The sequence below is a fragment of the Schistocerca nitens genome, chromosome 1 (assembly GCF_023898315.1).
Source record: "Schistocerca nitens isolate TAMUIC-IGC-003100 chromosome 1, iqSchNite1.1, whole genome shotgun sequence".
NCBI lineage: Eukaryota > Metazoa > Arthropoda > Insecta > Orthoptera > Acrididae > Schistocerca > Schistocerca nitens.
The window spans coordinates 9,075,564-9,100,969 of record NC_064614.1 but is presented as its reverse complement, the minus strand read 5'-3'; the positions used below and the strand labels follow the sequence as shown (position 1 = coordinate 9,100,969).

General features: G+C 39.5%; 1 protein-coding gene across 1 annotated transcript in view; it reads left to right on the top strand.

The window, feature by feature from the left end:
• LOC126240282 (transformation/transcription domain-associated protein) overlaps window positions 1-25,406 on the top strand; it is a 491,514-nt gene that overhangs the window by 327,584 nt on the left and 138,524 nt on the right. Inside the window, exons 49-52 of the mRNA XM_049947913.1 lie at window positions 3,451-3,622; window positions 8,938-9,105; window positions 9,333-9,638; window positions 24,725-24,898. Coding sequence (XP_049803870.1) covers window positions 3,451-3,622; window positions 8,938-9,105; window positions 9,333-9,638; window positions 24,725-24,898 — 820 coding nt within the window. The remainder of the gene's footprint in view (window positions 1-3,450; window positions 3,623-8,937; window positions 9,106-9,332; window positions 9,639-24,724; window positions 24,899-25,406) is intronic.

The window sequence follows — 25,406 nt, the reverse complement described above, 5'->3', positions numbered from 1 at the left end:
TTATGGAATGCCCATACTATCCTGTTAGGATCTGCTTGGTTTGAGAAATAAGTTTTGTGTGTTGATAGTCCCAGCTGCTTCCATACTTCTAAATTTTGAGCTCCTGTGTCACAAGCAACATAATTCTGATCCTTCTTGTTCTATTAGTATTGTATGTAATAGCTCACTGGTAATTGTGATGACAAAGTCATGATGTACTAGCTGCTTCCTTGCTGAAAGTAAGCTGCAGGATGTGTTCTGAAGTATTGCATCAGATGATGTTACTTATTAGATTAACAATGCTTGTTTTATTGAAGGCAAGAATACGTAACTCTTTCAAGGTTTCAAACATTTATCCTGCAGCTGTAAGTAAGTTTGTTACCTCTTTTAAAATTCCTAGACTACACTCAAGCTGCTTTGCGCATATTTGTAGTGTTTAACACAAGGGCAAAGAATAGTTCTGTCTCCTCAAATAATTGTATGCTGTGGGAGAATCAGTGCAGATTACAAAAACTGCTTTTCCAGTCACTTGCCTGTCAAACTAGGTGCCAATTTAAACAGTGACCATTGTTACAACAACATCTGAGTTCTAAGTGAAGACAACTTGCTTTTAAATGTTGAGTCCAGTTGTTCATAATGTTCCACTGAATATGAGGCACTTAGTGTATCGAAGTACCTGCCAGGACACGGTCTTCAAATGCAATAACTTTGAAAGTCCACAGGGAGGTCAAACAAGAAATTATCAGCCTGGTGCAAAAGAAATTGCAGATCATGACAGGATTACTGTGATTTCCAAAGGAGAGCTCATGTCTGTATCACCTGACTAGCTGAGTACGTTTTCACAAATACCTTCTGTCACTATGTAAGACTTACAGCTTGACTAGTTAAAACAGTAGTAGTTTTAAAATTTATCCGAGCTAAAAGATATAATTGTTTGTGATCAGCATGGGAAATGTACTAAGGAACAGCATTGCATTCACAGCTTAGTGCAACTGAATTCGGTGGCACCACTGTGGGCCTGATGAGATAAGAGGACGCTGGTGAATGGCAGTGTACTCTTGAGTGACATACCTTCTAAATTTCTCCCTACATGGGTCCTATTCTACCTGTGCAAGCCAGTGGATAAGTTTATGGCACTCTTGGATGCCTGTGTGTGGTGGGCAGCATTGTAATAGCGTGCTCTATCTGTTTCTTTGTTCTCTTTGACAAGACCATTAGTTGAATGGGGGATGGCTCTTTATACTGGAATTATCGGGCAGCAGTTGCTGATGATTTCTGTTCAAAATCCAAGCAGTGGCTAGTAGCGAACTCGGGACGCAAGACATTATAATTAGAAATCAAAGACACTACTCCAAGATGAGACTGTACAAGGCAGATTAAAGGCTTTTGCTGGAAGAGATGTTGATGTGAGATGGGTAAGTAATGTGGAATTTAAAGAGGACACCATCCTATATTGTTTGGAGGAGCTAGTGGTGGCTGTAGAAATCATTTAACAGCTGATCTAGTGTGCTGCAATTTTCATTGTTAATTTTTAAGTAGTACAGCTCCTTGACTGTTGACTATGTCAGGGTGTTAATGACCCGGGACAACCGGGAAAAGCCTGGGAATCTTTTCATCTGGGATAAAATCGGGAAAAGTCCTGGAATTTTTCATTGTTTTCATTTTCAGTTGAGTTTTTGTTATTTTGGCTTATAAGAACTGATACTCTAACAAAGAGTGTTACTGTATCCCGCTGCTGCAGAGTAATACTGCAGCAATAAAACATAAACGAGAGAAAAAAAGCAAAATAAAACTTGAGCTGCAAAGGAAATGTGCCATTTACAACAACAAAACACCATGCGCACACAAGCTTCTGCCAACGGCAAAATGTATCATAGGCCTTAGGATGAAAACTTATGCAGTACTTCGTAACAACAAACTACTTCCGATGAGTGTGACGTCACTGCTGTTTACATTAGGTTTGTTTGAGCAGTTGCCAGCAGGATCATACATGTGCACAGTTGAGTCATCTGCTGGCATGTATGGCATTATGCCATAATAAAGAATGAAACACGAGATAGTATGGCTCTGGTACTCAAAGAAAATTTACATCCCGAAAACAACACTAAAAAGCTTATATCAGGTTGGGACCTACTTCATTGTGAATTTGGACATAAAAATACGAATATGCGCTTCAAGCCGAATTATGCATTTTAGTATGGTTTATAAAATTCCAATGCTCTTGGAGTATGCTCTGATGCCCTGTTTCTTTTATGAGTTACTGTAAGATCTTTTTTATACTTTATACATATGAACATACGGGCTTCCTACATCATCATAGCTGAGCACGAGCATTAATGCCTGTTTTCTGGCCTTCACTGGCAACTACTGAAATGAACCTATTTCTAACAGGTCTCGAGAAAATATTACGAATGGTGATTTGAAAAGTGTTATTTTCAAAGTAAATTTCCTTTTACGCAAAATGAATTATGTTAGGTGTGAGAAAGTGCAATGAGTTTCTTAAATCGTAGAGAGTTTGACTCACTTTTGAAACTTAACACTTTGAGGACCAGCCACTTAGAAGAACTTAGAGCCCCGAAGACCGGATATTTATGTCATTATTTTAAAATTTTACTGGCACGTTTTTGTGATGTATCTTAAAGCATAACACACGCAAAAAAGACTAATATTACATGTGAAAGCTTAGCTTCTCATGTAGCTTATTAATCTTGGAGACCAATATTATATGTGAAAGCGTAGCTTTTCTTGTAGCTACAATTTGTATATTAATTTAAACCATTAACTTTTCCTATTTGTGCTACTTCACAGTGATGTTTGCTATTGACTGGCTACATCACATGTCTTGTGTTCTGAATATCTGCTGTCATCGGCTGGTGAGATCATGTGACGTGATCCGTGATTTGCTTACAAGAGGTCATCGCAGTATCGATTTCAACACTTTGAAAACTAACAAGCTGTGTTTTGTGGAATTCTAATTTATGCTTTCGTAATAACGAAATATACTGCGGACGTGTTGCTGCACATCAGAGATCTTTCCAAAACTTTAGTTTTTAATTTTTTTTTTTTTTTTAATGCTGTTTTTCGTGTCCTGAAATGCCGGGAAGTTCTATGCCGGTGTATAAAACATTAACCATTCAAAGGACTGATAGTTTTTACAGTTCAGAGGGTAAGTATACCGTCACCTAACATGGAAAAAGTATATTTTTACCCAGGAAAAATGTATTTTTAACTGGGACGTTCGGGAAAAACCAGGAAATTTTTTTCCTTTGTCCACGTATACATCCTATGACAAGTTAATTAATTTTTACCATATTTTCTGTGGATCTTGCCCCCTTCCGTCCACTTAATTCGAGAATTACAAACAGATTACATTTAGTGAAGTAATTTAAATGGAATACTAAAGATGGAAAGATGTGAGAAGGAACGGCTTGCAGATACTAATGACAATCCAATTTTTATTGCTCTACTCAGGTGTTCAAAGGAACTGAATCAATGGGACATACTTCTAGAGTATGCAAATGACAAAAGTGCTTGCAATCCTCTACTGCTGCTGGAAACATCATGGCGAGTTCCCAATTGGAATACAACAAAGGAAGCTTTAACAAGGCTGGAGCAAAGCTGCCCAAAAGACGTAGCTTGGAAGGTAATATGTAAAGCTGTGATAATTCGCTACTGTCAGTACTGTGATAATTATCTACTGTCGATACTTTCAGTGGTTTTATAACAGCAGTTAAATAAAATCATGATCCTGTAATGTACATTAAGTAAATGTTCATACCTATATGTGTGGGGTGGATGGTACTTTGTACCAGTGTAAGTGATTTTCTAACCTGTTCCATTGTGTATTTGATGATAGAATGGTGACTGTCTATATGCCTCTGCACATTGCCACCTTTTTTCATATTCTTATAATTCTTATACAAGGTGTAAAGTGCTGCTGACTCAGTAATCACAGCTGTTGCATCCATTGCTTGAAATGGTACACAACCCTACTTTAGTACTGTTACAACTTTCCATCTGTACTTGCCATTCACAATGTTGATTATTTACTCTTGAAAGTGGTGTAATGCAAAAACTGCAACACCACAAAATTGCGAAAAATCATCATCATCATCATTTAAGACTGATTATGCCTTTCAGTGTTCAGTCTGGAGCATAGTCCCCCTTATAAAATTCCTCCATGCTCCCCTATTCAGTGCTAACATTGGTGCCTCTTCTGATGTTAAGCCTATTCCTTCAAAATCATTCTTAACCGAATCCAGGTACCTTCTCCTTGGTCTGCCCTGACTCCTCCTACCCTCTACTGCTGAACCCATGAGTCTCTTGGGTAACCTTGCTTCTCCCATGCCTGTAACATGACCCCACCATCTAAGCCTGTCCGCCCTGACTGCTACATCTATAGAGTTCATTCCCAGTTTTTCTTTGATTTCCTCATTGTGGACACCCTCCTGCCATTGTTCCATCTACTAGTACCTGCAATCATCCTAGCTACTTTCATATCCGTTTCCATCCTGTGAGAAAAATGATGTGTTATAAAAAATTAATACAGGTTTCTTATCCACATTTCTATATAATAATGTTCTAGGAATGGTCGCTGTAGCATCTTTTACACGATTTACTTTGCAGATGGACAGTACTGTCCCAGAACTCGTCAAAGAAATCTAAGTCTTCCTTTCACCTTACATATTATGTATTTCGCATACTTCCTTGCCTTACTCCTAAATATTCAAGCAATGTGATGTACTCCAGGTCACCACTAATCTTGCTGTCAAATGATGTCAGATTCTTCTCCTCATCAATATTATCATGGGGAATGTGTTTCTGTAATGCCAGTACCAATGAAAACATGATGAATATAATGTAATTTCCCATCTGTCTGTTTCTTGTTGTCATCAGTCATCTTAACTGGTATGCTGTGCCCTGCCACTGCTTTCTCTCCAGTGCCCGCCTCTTCATCTCAGAGTAGCACTTACACACAAAGACCTCAATTATTTGTTGGATTTATTAATCTTGATCTTCCCACATTGAGCGAGGTAGCGCAGTGATTAGCACACTGGACTAATATTCAGGAGGATGACGGTTCAAACCCATTTATGGCCATCCAGATTTAGGTTTTCTGTGATTTCCCTAAATTGCTTAAGCAAATGCTGGGCTGGTTCCTTTGAATGGACTCGGCCATTACCTTCTCCATCCAGTCCGCAGCTCGTGGTCTTGTGGTTGCGTTCTCGTTTCCCAAGCATGGGGTCCCAGGTTCGATTCTTGTCGGGGTCAGGGATTTTCACCTGCACCGAGAAGACTGGGTGTTCATCATTCATGAAAGTGGCAAGATTGGACTGAGCAAAGGTTGGGAATTTGTATGGGCATTGATAACCGCGCAGTTGAGCCGACCCTCAAACCAAACATCATCATCATCATCATCATCATCATCCTTCTCCATCCATCTCTAGTCCAATAGTCCGATCTGGTGCTCCTTCTCTGATGACCTCGTTGTCAGTGGGGCGTTAAACACTAATCTCCTCCTCCTCTGTCTTCCGCCACAGTTTTTACCCTCTACAGTTCCCCGTAGTACCATGGAAATTATTAACTGATGTTTTAATATGTCCTTTCATTTTACCCCTTCTTCTTGTCAGTGTATTCTACATTTTTTTTTTATCCTCGCCAATTCGGTGGAGAAGCCCCACATTTCTTATCTCATCAGTCTATCTGATTTTCAGGATCCTTCTATAGCATCACATCTTATACTGTTAGTCTTTTCTCTCCACTCCACCCTACAGTCCTTGGTTCACTTCCGTACCATACTGTGCCCCAGATGTACAGCTTCAGAAATTTCTTCCTCAATTTAGGGAATACAGAGAGAAAAGAATGTTTGATACGAGCAGGTCTCTTTTGGCAGGAATGCCCTCTTTGCCTATGCTTGTGTGCGTTATTATGCCCTCCTTGCCTTGTACATTTATTAGAGCTCTGTTAGCCACAATTTCTTTAGGAATTAATGAGCCAAATATTTTGTATCTTTGTCTTCCAGTCCTTCATAATGGAAGATTAAATGTGATGCGGTTTTATCCCTGAGACGACATAGTATGCACTTTAGAGACTTCTTTCTCTGTTCTCATCATGTGCAGATGTTTCTTGAAGTTACTATAGCCAATTATTGACCTACCATGATTCAAAGTGCTTACAGTTCAAGCCCAGGGCTATTGAACGTTTCTTCTAGCCTCACAATGGCTTCATGGGATTGCGCAATAATTTTTTATCTCTTTGCAACGCTTGACAGAGATTTTGCAGCTGCTTAGCTGTCTGAATGTACGTAGATGATATATTCTTTGTAACAGCCATGTAGATTCTCCACTGCGCATTCTCTGATTGCCCATATACATTGTTTTGCTTCCAAGGTAGCAGATCTCCTCCATTACTTCTAATTTGTGGTCCCCAGTTTTGATGTTAATTTTATCACTAATTTCGTTTCTGCTACTCCTCGTGTCTGTTTACTCTTATTTCATACTCTGCGCCCAATAGACTGTTCATTTTATCAGAACGCCCTATAACTCTCTCTTGCTCCCACGGAAGATAACAAGGTCATTAGCAAAGCTTATCATTGATTTTCTTGCACTCAGAGTTTTAATCCCTCTCTTGATCCTACCTTTTATTTCTGTTGTTGCTACTTCGAAGTACCGATTGAACAATAGGGGAGTAAGGCTTTATCCTCATAATACACTCTTCTCAACCCAAGCAATTTGTGTTTGGCATTACATACTTATTGTTCCTTTTTGGGTATTATGCATATTTTTCATTTTTTCCCACTAGCTTGCACCTATTTTTCTCATGATTTCATACATCTTGCATCATTTTACATTTTCGAACATTTTTCCTGGGTCATCAAATGCTACATAGGTTGTAGGTGTCTTGATTTTTGTTTTCTTCTCTCTCTAGAGTCTTGTTTCCGTTAGTAAGTGCAGTGTTAGAACATCCTCTCTGGTGACTTTACATTACCTACTGATTGTCAAATAACATATCCTCATATTTATGTTCCATTCTTCTGTATATTTTTCTTGTCAGAAATTTTCATACAAGAGTTATCAAAGTGATAGTACAATACTTTTCACACTTATCTGCTGTCGCTGTCTTAAGAATTGTGTGGATTATGTTTTCAGATGGTATGTCTCCATTTTTGTGTATTCTACACATGATCTTGTGTAATTATTTGGTTGCCACTTCCCCCTTTGATGTCAGAAATTTGCAAGGAATGTTACGTATGCTGTCCATCTTATTTGATTGCAACTATTCTAAGACTTTGCTAAAAATCTTCTTCTGTCATGTCATCAAACAGTTTCTTCCACTCATAGAGACCTTCTGTGTACTCTTTCCACCTGTCTACTCTGTCTCCTCTACATTTAACAATTGAAATATTCTTGCACTCTTAATATTGACTCCTTTGCTTTTAATTTCACCTCAGGTTGTTTTGACTTTTATATATGCTGCGTAAGTTATCCTTCTGATGACCAATTCTCTTTCTGTTTCTTCATATTTTTCCTGCAGCCATTTTACCTTGTCCTCCCTGCACTTCCTATTTATTTCACTTTTTAGTGACATATATTTCTGTATTCTTCTTTTTTTCTGTAGCATATTTGTACTTCCTTCTTTTGTTGTTGATCAATTGATGTCTTTTTTTCTGTTACCCAAAGGTTCTTCATTGCACATACATTTGTATATCCAACTTCTGTGAGTGCTTTTTGATTAGAGATGTCCGTTCCTCTTCATCTGAGCTGCCTACTGTGATATTCATTATTGTGCAACGTACAGGCTTAGAGAATAAGCACAACTGTCATGTCCATTTTTGTAAACAATCTTTGTAGTTTGTGCACTAGATGCAACTGACAACTGCCACTGCCGGCACGGTAGCTCAGCATGTTCGGTCAGAGGGTTAGCTGCCCTCTGTTAAAAAAAAAAAAAAAAAAAATCTGAGTTAATGGATCAATGACGAACTGACTGCCACTGGAGCACTAAGGTCACAGTTCACAAGAGGAGCACATTTTGTGAGCTGTAGCACATCATTTCAAAGTATACAACAACCACAATGCGTACCACATCTGTCATGCTTCCCCATGAGAAACGCACCCCATGTGAGGATGGTTTATGCAGAGATGCTGTTGACAGTCGGCTGCTCCATGTGCAACCTACTCAGCAAGCATGTGGGGGGTTTACTGTCTCCAGTACCCAAGACTAGCCTCACAGTACGTCGTAGATGCTCACCACCATTCAGTGTCACCTGTAACTACATAATCAATGAAGTGGGCTGTTCTGTCCCAAGTTTGGTAAATAATGCAAATGGAATAAATCAAGTTCTTATGTTTAACTAGAAATTGTGTTATTAATTGAAAGCTTGTTTATGGATTGGAAGCACAGTTCATTTTTTGTTGTTCTGGTAACTCTTTCCAAGCCATGCAGATCGGTGGTGTTGCTCTGGAGAAAAGAAGTAAGATAGCTGCCTTGGTGAGTAATGAGGTTGGATGTGCAGTTTTCTACCACTTGACATTGTGAAGGAAAATTGGGGAAGGAAAGAATTTATTGGGACCAAAGTCGGATGTATGGGGTGGTGGTCTAATAAGAAATTTGTATCCTTTCACGAAAATGCAGGCTTGAATGTAATAAGTATTTGATACTATGTCACAGTCTCATTAGAAGTATTTAGCATATGGTAGGCACATAGAAAACCATTTTTACTTTCTCTTAAATGGTGTTGGTGGCTTGGTGATGTAACTTAGAACCTTATGTTAAAACCTCCCTCTTCCAAATTTTCATTTCATTTTCCAGAAAGATATTAGCGGACAATTTGTCTCCTTTCTTCAACACTCCCTCATAGTAGAAAATTCCTAAGAGGTCTGTCCATCCCATGAATTTCAATTTTGAGTAGCTTCAAGGACATTGATTGATTGATTATATTTGCTCTTTTTCTTTTAACAGCTTCACCTGTTTAGAGGATACATTACTGTTTGCCATCCTGATGAGAACCATTTAAATGTTGTTGATCGATATGTGGAGATTGCCTCAACGCTATGCATGCGCGAATGGCGACGGCTTCCCAGTATTGTCTCTCACGTGCATTTACCGCTGCTACAGGCCGCTCAGCAGGTAACTGAATACAGTTAAAGCCCTTTAGTACTGTGTTTGGATTATTAAAAATAAATTAAGTTATAGATAACACTGCATATGTGCTTCTCTCTCTCTCTCTCTCTCTCTCTCTCTCTCTCTCTCTCTCTCTCTCTCTCTCTCTGTGTGTGTGTGTGTGTGTGTGTGTGTGTGTGTGTGTGTGTGTGTAAATTTTTCTTTTGCTCACTGACTTTTCATGCGTTTTGCAGATAATAGAACTGCAGGAGGCAGCCCAGATACATCAAAGTTTGCTGCATGCATGTGCCACATCAGTGCACGATACCATACACGATTCTCTGAGAGACATGAAGGCTACAGTGAAGACGTGGCGGAACAGGCTTCCCGTAATTGCTGATGATCTGAGCCACTGGAGTGATATTTTCACTTGGAGACAGCACCACTATTCTTTTATTTCTGCACACTGTGATTCGCAACATGAACAGACGAGTAATCATGGCATGCTCGGTGTTCACGCGTCTGCACAGGTACGAGGAATTATTCATGCGTCTGCACAGGTATGAGGCTTTTTTTTTCTTTTTATTTTCTTCTTCTTCTTCTTGCCCTCCCAGCTGAGATCTTAAGTCTTCAATTCTTCCTTCAGTTCTTGCATTGAAAAGGAGTCAACCAGATACATTTCTTACTATGTTTGTATTTATTTAAACCGGTTTTGTGTGATGTCCCTTAGGTTAGTGAGGTTTAAGTAGTTCTAAGTTCTAGGGGACTGATGACCATAGATGTTTAGTCCCATACTGCTCAGAGCCATTTAAACCGGTTTTGGACATGTCCTGTAAGTCTTCAGATTGTTTATGGTGTTTACATAGTCGCTAAGACAGATAGTGCACACTTAGTCTGCGATATGTGCTAGGATGAAGTAGTGGCTGCTTCTTTATCGTGTACACGGCACATTCCAGCATTGGTTGCATCAAGTGGTACTGATCATAAACATAAATCTGTATACTACTTATGTGGACAGTTTTGAGGTGATGTAACCTCCCCCTCACTTATCGACCTTAATGACAGTGAAAAATCAAACCGCGTGTACCTAATGGAAATTTGGGAAAAGCAATCGTCACCGAAGTTAATCTTTCGGTAAAGAGGGAGGAAAGGGTTACATCTAAATGAAAGGAAAAATGTAAATGAAACTGGTGGAAATTAATTTTGAAAAGGGGTAAAGTTAATAAAGAAAGTAAATGTGCGGCCGTTACGTTAACAATTAACTAGCGGTAATTAGATATTTGAGATGTGGGGGAAATTATGGTCGCCAGTCCTAAGGACAATTACTATAGTAACTGAAAAAAGAAAGGTTATTACACATATAATTAGCACTAGAAGCGTGGCAACTGAAGGTTGACACGTGTAGTGTGAAAATTGAAAGTTTGTCAGAAGTAATAAATTTCGCTACACTCTGACTTAATTTAGCAAAAGAATTAATAAAACCGCAAAATCGAAAGTTAATTTAGTGACTGAAGTTAATAGTGAGCTTTCTTTCTGAAGCACATCGAAATTCAGTAAAATACGGTTAGTCTTGGACTACCTCAACAATCATTTCAAAAGCTACTTGAATCTACGCAATTTAGAAATAAGAGATTTAACTTTGAACTTGAATTAAATGATTCTGAACAATTAACAATAGTAAAGTTTAGTACGTACCAAGCTGAGCTGTAGTCACAGGTAAGCTAAAATATGGTAACAAAATAAGACTTTTATCCATTGTGGATGTGGAGCACTGCGACTGTGGTGTGAACAGGTTTTCAGAAATTACTGCAACCAGTCGCCTTTTATGTAGATGTATTTTGTTTAACCATGACCGGTTTCGAGCTGCCTAGCAACTCATCATCAGATGGTGTATACATTTAGTGCTTTTTTGTACCCATTGTGTGGGTGGTTGAGTATCTGTGGCTAGACAGAAACGAGAACAAATAATCGCTACATGTGGTACAGTAACACGAAATATTTACAGCATAATTTATGTTTAACGTATAAGAGCAAATAATCACTACATGTGGTACAGTTACATGAAATATTTACAGTTTAATTAACGTTATTGAGGTGTTACTTACAAATAAATCTTTTTGCAGGTATATATATCTCTTTTAGGACGTATTTTTGAAACCATTGTGTCTTGTTTTTCACAATTTCACAAGTTAAAACTTTCACTAGATGTATATTACTTTTATGAGGCACTGTTGGAAACATATATCTCGTTTTTCGTAAACATCGCTGAACACACTTAGCCAGAGATACGAATACAGGATTTACACATTATAAACAAGCCAAAGATTGCAATATAACTACAGTATCAAAGATTTCAAGTTGACCAGAGGCATTATTAGTCAACACACACACTGACAAGAGATTTGTCTTTATTACATAGAAAATAAATGTAAATTAGCTTAAACTAGTAAAATGTTTATTTATAAATTAGCTGTGCAATTTAACAGGTATATAATACTAGATTTTATACATTATATTTCAGTTACATTTAAGATTATTGGTATTGAGAGTATTATGACAGCTAATTTCTTGCTCCTTCCATTGGCTGATCTTGGCATATGATGTCTGGGATGAGAGGTTGATGGTTAACTTAAAATAATAAGTAATGCTGGAACTTATAAGGGTGTGGAAAAGGAGTTGGCGGTGGGGGGGGGGGGGGTGGTGGTTGTATAGGAAAAAGGAGAGGGGGGGTTGAGAGGGTGATGTGGAGAGAGAAGAGAGCTGAAGGGGGGGGGGCAGAAGTGGTACAAGCTTTTATGTGTGTGTGTGTGTGGGGGGGGGGGGGGCATTTTGTTACTGAATAACTATTTAGTTTTTTAAGTTCAAAGAATCCTTAAAATTCTGAAAGAAGGAGTTATTCGCCAGTTCTGTCTGCTCATTTAAAATGGTATGTGGGGAATTATGTTTGTGGGTAAAAATCTCTAATTGTTCGAGAAGATCCATCTTGAATCCCTTGTCTACAGTGTGTAGGATTTGAAGGTTAGTTTTAATGTCTGTTATGGAATGTTTATTATCTGCTAGATGGGTAGCAAAAGTGGATCTATTTAAGTTGTTTAGGCGAAGTGCATCAGTGTGCTCTTTGTATCGGATCTCAAAATTTCTACCTGTTTGCCCTATGTAGTAGCAGGAGCAGCTGTCACATCTTAATTTATATATACCAGATTTTTGGTAGGGTGTGCTGGCTCTTTTGGTGTTGTGGACTATTTTGTTCTGTATTTTGTTGTTAGTGTGAAAACTTATTTTGACATTATGTGGTTTGAATAGCTTAGCGAGTTTGTATGAGATATTGCCGAGAAACGGCATACAAACGAATTTGGTTTCTTCTGCTACTGAGGTCTGGCTTGCTAGTTTTGCTTTGTTAGATATAATGTTTTTATCTAATTTTTCAATTATGCTTGGGTCATAAGCATTGTTTGATGCTATTGTTTTTAATATATTGATTTCATTAATTTTTGCAGTAGGATCAGCTTGAATCTTGTTGATACGGTTAAGTGCTGATTTGAAAAAAGCTAGTTTATGCTGATTTGGGTGGCATGATGTATTGTTTATTATAACATCTGAAGTGGTGGGTTTCCTATATATCTGAAATTTATGTTTGTTGTTGTGATGTGTTATGTTTAGGTCAAGAAAATAGATACCTTTTTGGGTTTGGTGTTCTACTGTGAACTGTATTTTGGGGTGAACATTATTAAGTTTACCAGCTAAGGCCTCAATTTCAGTGGCTGTCCCATCATATAACAACAGGGTGTCATCAACATATCGTTTATAATAAATGATCTTGTCTGTTTCTATTGGGTTTGCTTTAAAGAATTTAATTTCAAGATCATTAATGTAGATGTCAGCAAGAAGGCCAGCTAGACTACTGCCCATTGCTAGACCATCATGTTGAATATATATTTTGTTGTTGAAGGTGAAGTATACACCATCTGATGATGAGTTGCTAGGCAGCTCGAAACCGGTCATGGTTAAATAAAATACATCTACATAAAAGGCGACTGGTTGCAGTAATTTCTGAAAACATGGTAACAAAACTCGCACTCTTAATTTGTGCTTGTGTAATCTAAATATTGTAGGCAGCTATGAATACTTAAAGTGAGAAATTAAAGCAGTGAAATGGAATTATGCTGGCGTTTGAATTTCAATGACACTCGGGTTCATTTCGGAAAAGGAAGGGACCCTGCTTGGCAATGCAATTGGGACAATGAGCAACAAAGGTTCTTGCTAAGTTGCTGTAATTTAGTTATGAAACAATTTTAAAAGTTTGAAAAGCTGAGGTCTGCCATACAGTTCTAAAACTTTACGTGCTTCCAGTCTTCCTTGTTGGTTGATTGAAGGTTTGAAGCCGTCGATCGAGGTGGTGGCGACAGTCACTCATTGTCGGCCGTCCCTGTTGCAGAAGCTGGATGTTGGCGCGCCTTCTTCTCGACACGGTCACCAGACGAAACGGGCTCTTGATGTGCGCCAGCTAATGCTTCCCGTCCACGACACCATGTCAGAAACTATCATCGCAAGTCGAGCGCAATTACATGCTGCCAAACCCCGAAAGCGCGGCAACTCGCGGCGGGCGTCACACACACACTTGCTCAACCGCACTACTCCAGCCAGACCCCCACTCTGCTCTGCCCGCGCTCCACGCGGCAGAGTTAACACTACCAAAGATCCTAAACACTTTCGTTCTCCACACGACCTATCGATGTATTCGTTCGATAGTATAGTTTTCCCTAGGCCAGACCCAGCATATAAATACAAATAATCTTTACACAACAAATCAATTATACATCGACATAAATGCATATATACACACATATATACACACACACACAAATAGTAAAACAATTACAACATATAAAGGCACAGAAATGTCATATATTCAGGTAACAAAATAAGGAAAAAATTTACAGTACAATAGATGGAAATAGGAGGATACGCATTTCCGGCGTTACACGTGCCCCACATTGTCTGAGGATGTTCGTGTAACCTAAACAGACTCAGAAAATGTCCAAAAAAAGAAACAGCGGAAATGCATATGCTCAAAACATCATCAAAATTTAGCATTCGTCTAATTAAGCATAAATCAATTTTTAGACCATAAAAATTGAGTGGAGACAGTCCTAATCTTATTCCACTCTGTCATCTTGCACAAAATAAAACAGGTTGACAACATATTAAAATTCATAGAAAGCATAGAAAATGGTTTAGCTATTCTAAAATCGTCAAAATTCCTGACAGTATCAAGAAACGTACTACAATTACAAAATTAACCAGAGTACATGGTCATAAAAACAGGTAGATCAAAATACGCAAATTAATTATTAATTACATATTATACACATTTTTATGTAACCTTTTCATAATTAATATTCTCGTCATGAGAGTCCAATTAAAATAATATTCAGCAGATCGAAGAAACCATAAATATTGACAGCAGAATTCTTTCAGCTGTCCGGGAAGAAAAACAACTCCACCTTCCGTACTTGCAAGTACAAAGAATGCCGACAGCGGCACGGAGAGCCTACAGCGGCACAAGAGCCGACAGCGGCTCCGCCTCGCCAGTATTGTTGCGCCCGCCTGTGCGGCACGCTTGATCTCATTCGCCCTTGTAACGGCATTTCCAGAACGTCCGTTTCACTGAATTCTTTGGGAAAAACTCACTCCCGAGTAATCTCAAGGAGTCCATTAACATTATCACAGTGGATAACTCAACACTGTCCATCATCACACGCATGTACTAGCCTGAAACTTAAAACAGCGTCTAAGTACATCGGCAATGACTAGTAAAACACATATTCATGAAATCTTGCAGCTAGTTACAAAATCATATTTACATTGCTTAATCTACTGTGACTCAGCTGAAAACTTAAACTAGCAGCTTGGATTTTTCAATTGATAAATAATCACTCTCTCTTAAATCATTTAGTAAAATTAATCACTTGTTAATTACAACTTCTTTAACAAACTTAAATTTAGAGATTTCACTGTCTATCTCGCTCGATTTCTCATGAGCTTTTACAAGTACTAAATCTCCAATTGCAAACTTAGCAAAACGCGCTTTAGCGTCATGACGACGTAAGCGTGCATCGGCTCTTAGCTTCATTACTTCTCGCAAACGATCTTTTTTCACACCAATACTAATGTCAATCCGTGGAATTTGATTATCTCTTCCAATTCACTTTCTACACTTTTGTCAATGCCGAGATTCCTCACGTTACGGCAGTTCAAATTCATTCCTACGCCAATGTCATCCGGCCAGTTAACAATGTGTATAGGCTGGTATTGCCTATGCACACCGTCTCCTGCCTCGTCAAAACTAACTACTATTGATTTATCTTGTGACGTACATGTCAAAGTTTTGTTTTCGCAATTAATCACTGCACGGTACTTTAATAGCCAATCTAACCCGATAATTACTTCCGTAGTTAAGTCTGGCACAACGACAAACTCTTGTTCAAATCGTGCCCCACATATCTCGAAGTTGACAAAAATCTGTTTTCTGGCCAGTTTACTGACCTTCCCAGTAGCACCGACAATTTTCACTCCTGTTACTGGCATAACTACGATGCCAGGTCTGTCTTTCAGTAACTCAAATATTTTCCCAGATACAGCACTCAATTCTGCACCGGTGTCAATCAACACGTTTAGTTGTAGGTCGTGCATATTAACAGACACTACTATCTGTCTACACTTGTCCTCGACTGTTTCTTTATTTTCCCACAGTAAATCCTCGTCTATATCCAGGTCATTCCAGAAAAAACCATCCGGCTTTGATCGTAAATCCGGCTTATCTGGCGGCTTTTTCAGCCTCTGTTCACATACAGTTTTAATTTCAACACGTTTGTCCTGAGGCTTAGTCTGTAGCTTCGCCTCCAATACCGAAACCTTTTCCTGTAACTCGTCAACTAGTGAGTGTTGCTTTGCTATCAATTCACTAATTGTCACCTTTGTTGATTCCTCTTTGGCCAGATTGATCTCATCTGCCAATCTACCTGGAGGAATGTGCCCAGTAGCATCTGAAATTACTTCCTCTGGATCTGCGCAACCCACACTGCTACCGTCTGACCGCATAACGTCAGCTCTAACCTCATACATGCTGTAATCTACGTGCTTTTCTACCAATCGTGTCCGGCTATCACTAAAATTTTCGTAATCTTTCTCCTTAATACTCTCGCAATGTTTAAACTGGATGTTCGCGTCGGATGGGTCGGCTACTTCCACCACTACAACTTTCGGTAAAGTCTGCCGGTTAGGGCCAGAACTTTCCGTTACTATTTCAACATTCAACTCCTGCGGGACGAAACACAACGCATCTTGCTCGTGCTCCCCATTAACATAAACTATATCTAGTAAAGTCTGCCGGTTAGGGCCAGAACTTTCTATCATTTCACAAACACTATCTTCCTGCGGGACGAGACGCGGCAAATCCTGCCCGCGCTCCCCATAAACACTTCTCCCGTACAGGCCCCTATAATCTCTTAGTTCGTCGTATAAGCGACTGAATTGCCTTAACCAGACCTCATCCCTCTCTGCATCCCCTCGCTCGATGACGGATGTGTTATCCGACATCTGACTTTCTCTCGACAATTGCGAATCATTCTTAATCTCCAGTTCCGCTGTGGGTGTTACAGCTGCCACTTTATAATCGTTTTCCGGAACACTACTTAAATTGTTCTCACTGACAGTGAATGTATTTTCTACTGCCGTGTCTACAGCTGATCTACTACTTGTGGGTGCACTCCTTTCTCCTAACACTGGCACACTCTCCCGCCGTTGATTATTCCATACGGAATTCTCATAACGACGACACCTCGGTTTCTACTGTTATTGGGCCGCCAAAATTTCTCCACGCCCGGTCGGCCCCTCACTGGCGCGGCTAAGGGTTTCCCTGTCTCGTCCCAGCAGATCCTCTCCCCGGATGCTGCTGAGGCGGCTGATCACACCCTCTGGCGTTATTACTATTCTGCGAAGCCCGTATCACGCTAGTGTGATACTGGTTTCCGTCATTCCTGTTATTATTTGCATTGTATCGATTGTCATTACGGCCCGAACCATTATTGTTACTGCTGCCAAGATTGTGGTATGCATTATTCCCATAGTTATCATTGTTGTGGTTGCTGTGGTACCCGTTGTTGTTACCACGGCCTCTTCCAGTATCGCGATTATTGCGCCGATTGTCCTCGTCCTCAACTCTTTCCAAGAAATCATTGATTGTCCTGTAATTGCTTCCTACGTAGCGTTTTGTATCATCTGGAAGCTTCTTGTAGAGTTCCCAGACTATTTCGGATTCCGTGCGGCGATCACGCAAATATTCCAACTTGCGGATCCAGCCCTCACAAAACTCCTTCATTGAGCCGCGTGAATTCGCATTGAAAGGCCTCGATACGACAAATTCGCGCCAGACACTTTGTTGTTTTTGCTCTGACCAGTATTCAGCCAGAAACAAATTTTTAAACTCGTCAAAAGTCAGGTTCGTAATGAGGTTTAAGCCCCAACGCTTGGCATCACCAGCCAACACGTCAATAACCGCATTAATTTTTCTCTCATTAGTCCATGATCTGAGTAAAACTCTCTCACAATTTTTAATGAAATCCGTCACGTGTATACCGCCTTTCTTCAAGGGGTCGAACCGCTCCTCTTTCGTCAACAATTCCGAACTATGTGCACAGATTGGCACATAGCTCTGTTTTTCGTCAAGTTTCTTTTCTAATTCTGACACTCCCGTAATTACTTGGTAAGTGGTTGTCGCAAGCGTTTCCACTTCCCTCTTTTTCTCTTTGCAGGTATTAACCTGCTTCCTCACTTTAGTATCTACTTCGGATACTAGAGCCTTTAAAGTTTCCACCTTCTGTTGATCCTCTTTTTTCACTAATTGAATTTGTTCCGTCACCTTATTCTCGATGATCGGAGCAACTGCTTCTCCTACACTTTTCTCGATTCTGCTAATTTCGGAATTAAAACGAGTATTTTTGCTCGCAATTTCCGCCTGAACGCTTATCATTTCCTGTTTAAGATTACCGATTTCGGTATTAATTACAACAATATCTTCTTTGATTTTATCAACTTTTGTGTTAACCACTTCAACATTGTTGTTAACAACATTAATAGCTTTGTTCTGATTGTCTAGCATTCGTTCAATTTTTTCAGACTGAGCTTCTTGCTTGGCAGCCTGAGCTTCTTGCTTGGCAGACAGAGCTTTAATTTCTGCCGATTGGCTCTTGATTTCGTTAATCAAAACATTCAATAAATCAGTTAAATTCCCGGAAACTACCAGTTTTACTTCCGTAGCGGCTTCCTCTTTAATTGTCCCCCCGTATTCGTCATCAAGGGACTCCGATTTGATTTTCACTTCAGATTCCGAAACATTTTCTAATGTTTGGAATTCCATTTCTGCTCTTTGTTGCGTTTCGGCGGTTGCGTCTTTCATGCTAGCCGCCTGCCCCTGAACAGTGGGTACCGCGGTGCGCGTTTCCCACTGTTCGACCGAGTGTTCCGTATCCAAGCCTACCAAATTTTGGTAATTGTTGCCTTCACTCATTTTAATAATTTTCAATATAAATGCCAAATCTCAAATCCAATTAGGATTCCTCACACTAATATTCTCGCTGACGTATCGACCATTTCGTAACCAGTACGTTGTTACGAGATTTGCACAATGCAAAATTCGTGTCCAGAACAACCTCAAATCCGAAGATTGTCCTGTCACCAGGCCGCCACGTGTAACCTCCGCCTCACTTATCGACCTTAATGACAGTGAAAAATTAAACCGCGTGTACTAAATGGAAATTTGGGAAAAGCAATCGTCACCGAAGTTAATTTGTCGGTAAAGAGGGAGGAAAGTGTTACATCTAAATGAAAGGAAAAATGCAAATGAAACTGGTGGAAATTAATTTTGAAAAGGGTTAAAGTTAATAAAGAAAGTAAACGTGCGGCCGTTACATTAACAATTTACTAGCGGTAATTAGATATTTGAGATGTGGGGGAAATTATGGTCGCCAGTCCTAAGGACAATTACTATAGTAACTGAAAAAAGAAAGGTTATTACACATATAATTAGCACTAGAAGCGTGGCAACTGAAGGTTGACACGTGTAGTGTGAAAATTGAAAGTTTGTCAGAAGTAATAAATTTCGCTACACTCTGACTTAATTTAGCAAAAGAATTAATAAAACCGGAAAATCGAAAGTTAATTTAGTGACTGGAGTTAATAGTGAGCTTTCTTTCTGAAGCACATCGAAATTCAGTAAAATACGGTTAGTCTTGGACTACCTCAACAATCATTTCAAAAGCTACTTGAATCTACGCAATTTAGAAATAAGAGATTTAACTTTGAACTTGAATTAAATGATTCTGAATAATTAACAATAGTAAAATTTAGTACGTACCAAGCCGAGCTGCAGTCGCAGGTAACTAAAATACGGTAACAAAACTCGCACTCTTAATTTGTGCTTGTGCAATCTAAATATTGTAGTCAGCTATGAATACCTTAACTGAACTTTGAAATTAAAGCAGTGAAATCGAATGATGCTGGCGTTTGAATTTCAACGACACTCGGGCTCATTTCGGAAAAGGAAGGGACCCTGCTTGGCAATGCAATTGGGACAATGAGCAACAAAGGTTCATGCTAAGTTGCTGTAATTTAGTTATGAAACAATTTTAAAAGTTTGAAAAGCTGAGGTCTGCCATACAGTTCTAAAACTTTACGTGCTTCCAGTCTTCCTTGTTGGTTGATTGAAGGTTTGAAGCCGTCGATCGAGGTGGTGGCGACAGTCACTCATTGTCGGCCGTCACTGTTGCAGAAGCTGGATGTTGGCGCGCCTTCTTCTCGACACGGTCACCAGACGAAACGGGCTCTTGATGTGCGCCAGCTAATGCTTCCCGTCCGCGACACCATGTCAGAAACTATCATCGCAAGTCGAGCGCAATTACACGCACACAACACACCTGCTCCACTGCACCACCCCAGCCAGACTCCCCCTCTGCCCGCGCTCCACGCGACAGAGTTAACACTACCAAAGATCCTAAACACTTTGGTTTTCCACACGACCTATCGATGTATTCGTTCGATAGCATAGTTCTCCATAGGCCAGACCCAGCGTATAAATACAAATAATATTCACAAAACAAACCAATTATGAATCGACATAAATGCATATATATACAAATAGTAAAACAATTACAATATACAAAGACACAGAAATGTTATATCTTCAGGTAACAAAATAAGGAAAAAAATTTGCAGTGCAATAGATGGAAATAGGAGGATATGCATTTCCGGCGTTACAGTCTCTATGACAGTGCCATCTCGTAGTGCGGAGACAGATGAGCGCTGCGCCTGCGCTGTTGTGCTTAGCGGGGCGCGCTCTATTGGGAAAGTTGTGTACACGCTGACTACGCGGAAATATGTACACAACACACTTCAGTTGTATTTCATTACGATTTTGCAGTGATTCTTGATGTGGCATCTACTTTCTCCATTTTGTGGTCTTTCCACCTCATTTAACTCTAGATGGTTATTCCTTGGTATTTATTGTAATTACTGTTTCATGTGATTTGACGCCAATAGTGTAATCGAACAGGCAACTATATGTTGCAATTCTGTATGTTCAGGGTCAACTACTAGTCACAGCAACAGGTGTCGATCCTGTGCTGTTCTTCCTGCATTTTGATGCACTGTGTGACATTGCTACTGCACTGTACATCAGGGGCAATCTAAAGATTTCCGTTCAAAGGCTGTACAGTCCAGAATTGGTATGCCAATGAGGCAAAATCATCTTGAGCATTGAGGAAATCTTCCTACCAGTGCACCAGGTTGAAGATACCCATTTGGTGTCATGCTGCATGAAGAAGACTGTAACCTCCTGCTGGGAGCAGAAGAGTGATAATCGTGTGTGGAGTGGTATGACTATAGGGCAGCTACTAAAGTGTCTCCCACTTGAGTCGATGTAACTTCTGAGTTACGACATTTGTGATGTGGGGTTGTGCATCATAATGTGGCAGCAGGACCCCCTTCCCAGATGTTTTGCCTTAATTGCATGCCACACTTTCTCCAGCACTGTGCAGTTGTGTTCCCCAGTGATGTAGGCACCATGTTCCTTGAATTCAATAAGCAGTGGACACCAGTAATCGAGGAACAAGGTAAGCATCACCTTTCCGACAGGTGGCTGACTCTTGGAATGAGGGGATGATTTATGACACAACTGGATGCTTTAGACAGCAGTTCCCAATGGTGGCACCAGCTTTCACTGCCTGCAACATTGCACTAAAGGAATGTGTTGCCTTTAAGACTGAAATTCTTCAGGCAAATGGTCATCTGTTTTGATTTTTGTTTGGTTTCAGCACCAGGGGTATTCAGTGCCCGCAGACTGTAGGGTAGCCTAACTGCTGCTAGACATTGTGTTGACAGCTCCCAAAGCCAATGCTGAAATTCTTTGCTAGCACATGAATGGTTATGCAACAGTCTGCTCTAACCACATCGTCAACCACCTGCTTGTCGTTGCCCCTAATGAATGGGGCTGGCTCACCAGATTGACTGGCATCTTGTGTTGAATTGCGACCAGCACTATACTTGGTGCATAATTCGACTATTGTGGTTTTTGACAAGACATGCTGCCCCATACGATGGATGTCTGGCAGTGTTTGTCCTTTTGGCAGTCAAGAAAAGAATAACAGCATTTTGATCATTTGATCCTGTTTGCCACATTTGGTATTAACTTCGCCATGGTTCATGTTTCCACATTTACTGCGTACATGTTGGAAAGACACTATTGCCACACTAATCCCTTACCTACATATCAGTGCTTTGTACCCGCATCAGACACGCACTAACTGCATATATGCTGCAACAGTGCCCTCAAACATAAACTTTTTGATCGCCCTTTCTACAGCTGTATCAAATGTAAGCAGCTACACAGAGCTTTCTGTCAACAATAATGGCTCTGTAACACTTTCTTGTTGTGTTGCTGAAGTCACTTTTACATCAGTTAATGTTGCAGTATTCAGAACATATTGTTGAGTTCAATCTGCTATAAAGTTGTGAATGCAATCGTAAAGCTAGCGTGATATTGTGTAAACTGTATTTTGAAAAGTAAGCAACTGTGTGTAACTGTTTTGAATGCCTTGCTAAGTCAGGGAACATGGTTACCTGAGCAGTGTTGTATATTGCCTTCTTGTTTTCTTGGGTGAAGAATGCTAATTGAGTTTCATAAGGCCACTCGGAATTATACAGCAGACTGACTTCAGCAGTGGAGGCCTATAATTACAGTATGAAAAGGACAGATTGCTACGCACCATATAGAGAGAATGTTGAGTCATAGACAGGCCACAATGTAAAGACTGCTTTTCATAGCACCTGTTTGCGACTCAGCGTCTCCCCTACATGGTGAGTAGTATTGTATCCTTTCCATATTTTTGTTATTCCACCCTGGACTTGAGTCCTACAGTTGTGCACATTTGTCAACCGATACTTCTGTACAGCAGCAATGCTTGTGCAATTTTCCATTCACTTGGTACATTTTGTTGGTTCAATAACGTACAATTAACTGGTACTATAAGAGTGGAAAGATGTTGCTCCAATAACCTATGATGAACTGGTACCGGAAGTGTGCAAAGAAAGTTATTTCAAGTAATGTGTGTACCTGTGTGTCATCAGGCATTTTCTCTTTTGAGCAATTTCAGTAGGCTTTTTATTCTGCACTCATTGCCAGTACAGTTCCCCAATATGAAACAATTTTAGAAGACCAAATTTAGTATTTCTGCATTCTCTCTGCTGCCATCATCTATTTCAGTGCCAGTACCATCACCGAGCAACTTAATGATTATTTGTACCTGTTTACTGACTTCATGCAAGACTGTACCTTATTTAAAGTCAGATCAGTCAACAAAATTTTTCTTCAGAAGTCATCAAAATCTCTCCTTCTGCTCATTCAGGCTTCTTTCAGTTTTTGTGTGACAGAAGAGCTTTGACTTCACTTAAATCTATGTTAAATGTCTTTCTGATTTTGCAGCAAGCCCCTAATGTGTTGTCAGATGACACCATGTGTGCTGGAACAGATTTGTTTATTTAGTATGGGTCTAAAAACACTTGGAGAATGACAGATAAGACTGAGTCTTCAGCTTTGGTCAGAAATTACTCTGGCAAATGCGCTCTTGTGAGTAGCAGTGTGTGTAGAAAACTGAATTGTGCTTGATCTGACTGTTCAGACGAGGAAATGGACAGAACTCAGTACCTGCGCTAGAAATGAAAAAGCCTTTCTACTTAGTGAACTAGTCAGCAGGAATGCTGCTGCTGGAGATGACAGGCGCATGTTTACAAATTTTTGTTTGTTTCATTAATTGTTGCCCCAAGGGGAGGGGAGAGGGAATGTAAGATAGGAGTCAGTAATTTTGGAACTACTGGGACCACTGTCACTGCTGCCCCTGCAGCACCATTTGGTACTGATGATTTCATTGCAGCACTAGTTGCTGCTGGACACAAGCTTTTAATTATCCATGATAATCATCCTGCTGTTTCCTTAGCTTCATAGGGGTTTATTGCATTGTTTCAGCTAGTAGTGTTCCAATTTGTATTTGTAGTTTGTAGAGGAAGTGCCTAATTGTAAATTTTGTTTGTGTGGAAGCTGATCTTTATTGAGAAGTAATGAAAACATATTCACTTGTTCGAGGAATCTGGTGTTGCAGTAAATGCAAAGAGGTACTGAATAGAGTGCAGTGAAAGTACTACAGTGTATGTGGAAATCCAGAAATTATAGTTTTCACAAGAGCATGATCATACAGAGTACAAAAAGTAATGGCATCTAGAACCATTGTAGCACAGACGTAGTGAGTGAGTGGATGAGTGAGCAAGCAGCCCTTCAAGGAATCATATCAGCTAACAGCAGACTTAGCATGCCCTGCATTTCCCTTCTGTTATGTTTTAAGCGGTTATATCCCCTGCAGCACGGCTGTTTGTGTGTGCTCCTTGTGAAGTCGATATCCAGATATATCACAAGAAGTACAATTTAAAATAAGATGCGGCTCATCCACATGGTTTCTCAACCTTAGAAGATGGAGGGAGATAAAGATACCAAGCTGTATTCACTGTGGCTGCCCATCTTCTTTGTGCTGAGTTTAATTCTGTATTATTTATTGAAAATGGTTCCCCATAAAATGTACAAATGCACAGTCAATGACCATTTCCTTTTCATTTTTATTGTTTTCTTTTTTCCCCCTGCCTTCACATTTCTTAAAACTGTATACCATTTTTTTATTTTATTATTATTTTTTTGATTTTTAAGTCATAGTGCTTTCTTTATTATGTAAGAAATTTTCTGTTATCACTATTTTTGATTGAAAATTGTCTTGTTTCTAGATAATAGAATTGCTTGAAACACTATATATATATATATATATATATGATCTTACTAATTTGTCGTAAGAAAATAATCACAATACAATTATATAACTTAAAAGATCTGCTAATTGTGCTGTTCAAATTGCTGTTTTGTTGCTCACTGGATGCTTTAAAAAGTCATCATTTTGTTTTGAGAAATGTTTGTAAAGTTTGACGTATAAATGAAGGTCCTTAGTTTTTCTAATCATACCTATTTCATTATTAACCATGTGTCCTTTTATTCCAGGCAATCCTACACTTTGGCAAAATTGCCAGGAAACAAAATTTGACAAGTGTTGCAATGGGACTTATTTATACCGTCCCAAGTTTGTTAATAGTGGATTGCTTCCAGAAATTACGCCAGCAAATTAAGTGTTACGTGCAGTTATCAACAATTGCAGGAAGACCTGAACTAAAAGAGGTAATAACTAATTTATCAAATTTAATTGCTGCATTTGTTAAATAATTGTGCCAAAGACATCATCTGTAAGCAAATATGTTGCTTGCTTTTGGTCTGCTATTTTTCTGGACCTCCAAATGGAATGATTGGAGTGAGTATTCCCTCTGCTGTATTGGAGCACTGTCACAAGACCATGTGATAGCTGTCAAATTCTTTAAAAAATTATAATTATATAATTATATCTATTGAAAGTGCTGGCAGGTCGACAGACACACAAACATACACACAAAATTCTAACTTTCGCAACCAACAGTTGCTTCGTCAGGAAAGAGGGAAGGAGAGGGAAAGATGAAAGGATGTGGGTTTTAAGGGAGAGGGTAAGGAGTCATTCCAATCCCGGGAGCGGGAAGACTTACCTTGGGGGAAAAAAAGGACAGGTATACACTCGCGCGCACGCGCACACACACACACACACACACACACACACACACACACACACACACACACACACACATATATATCCATCCGC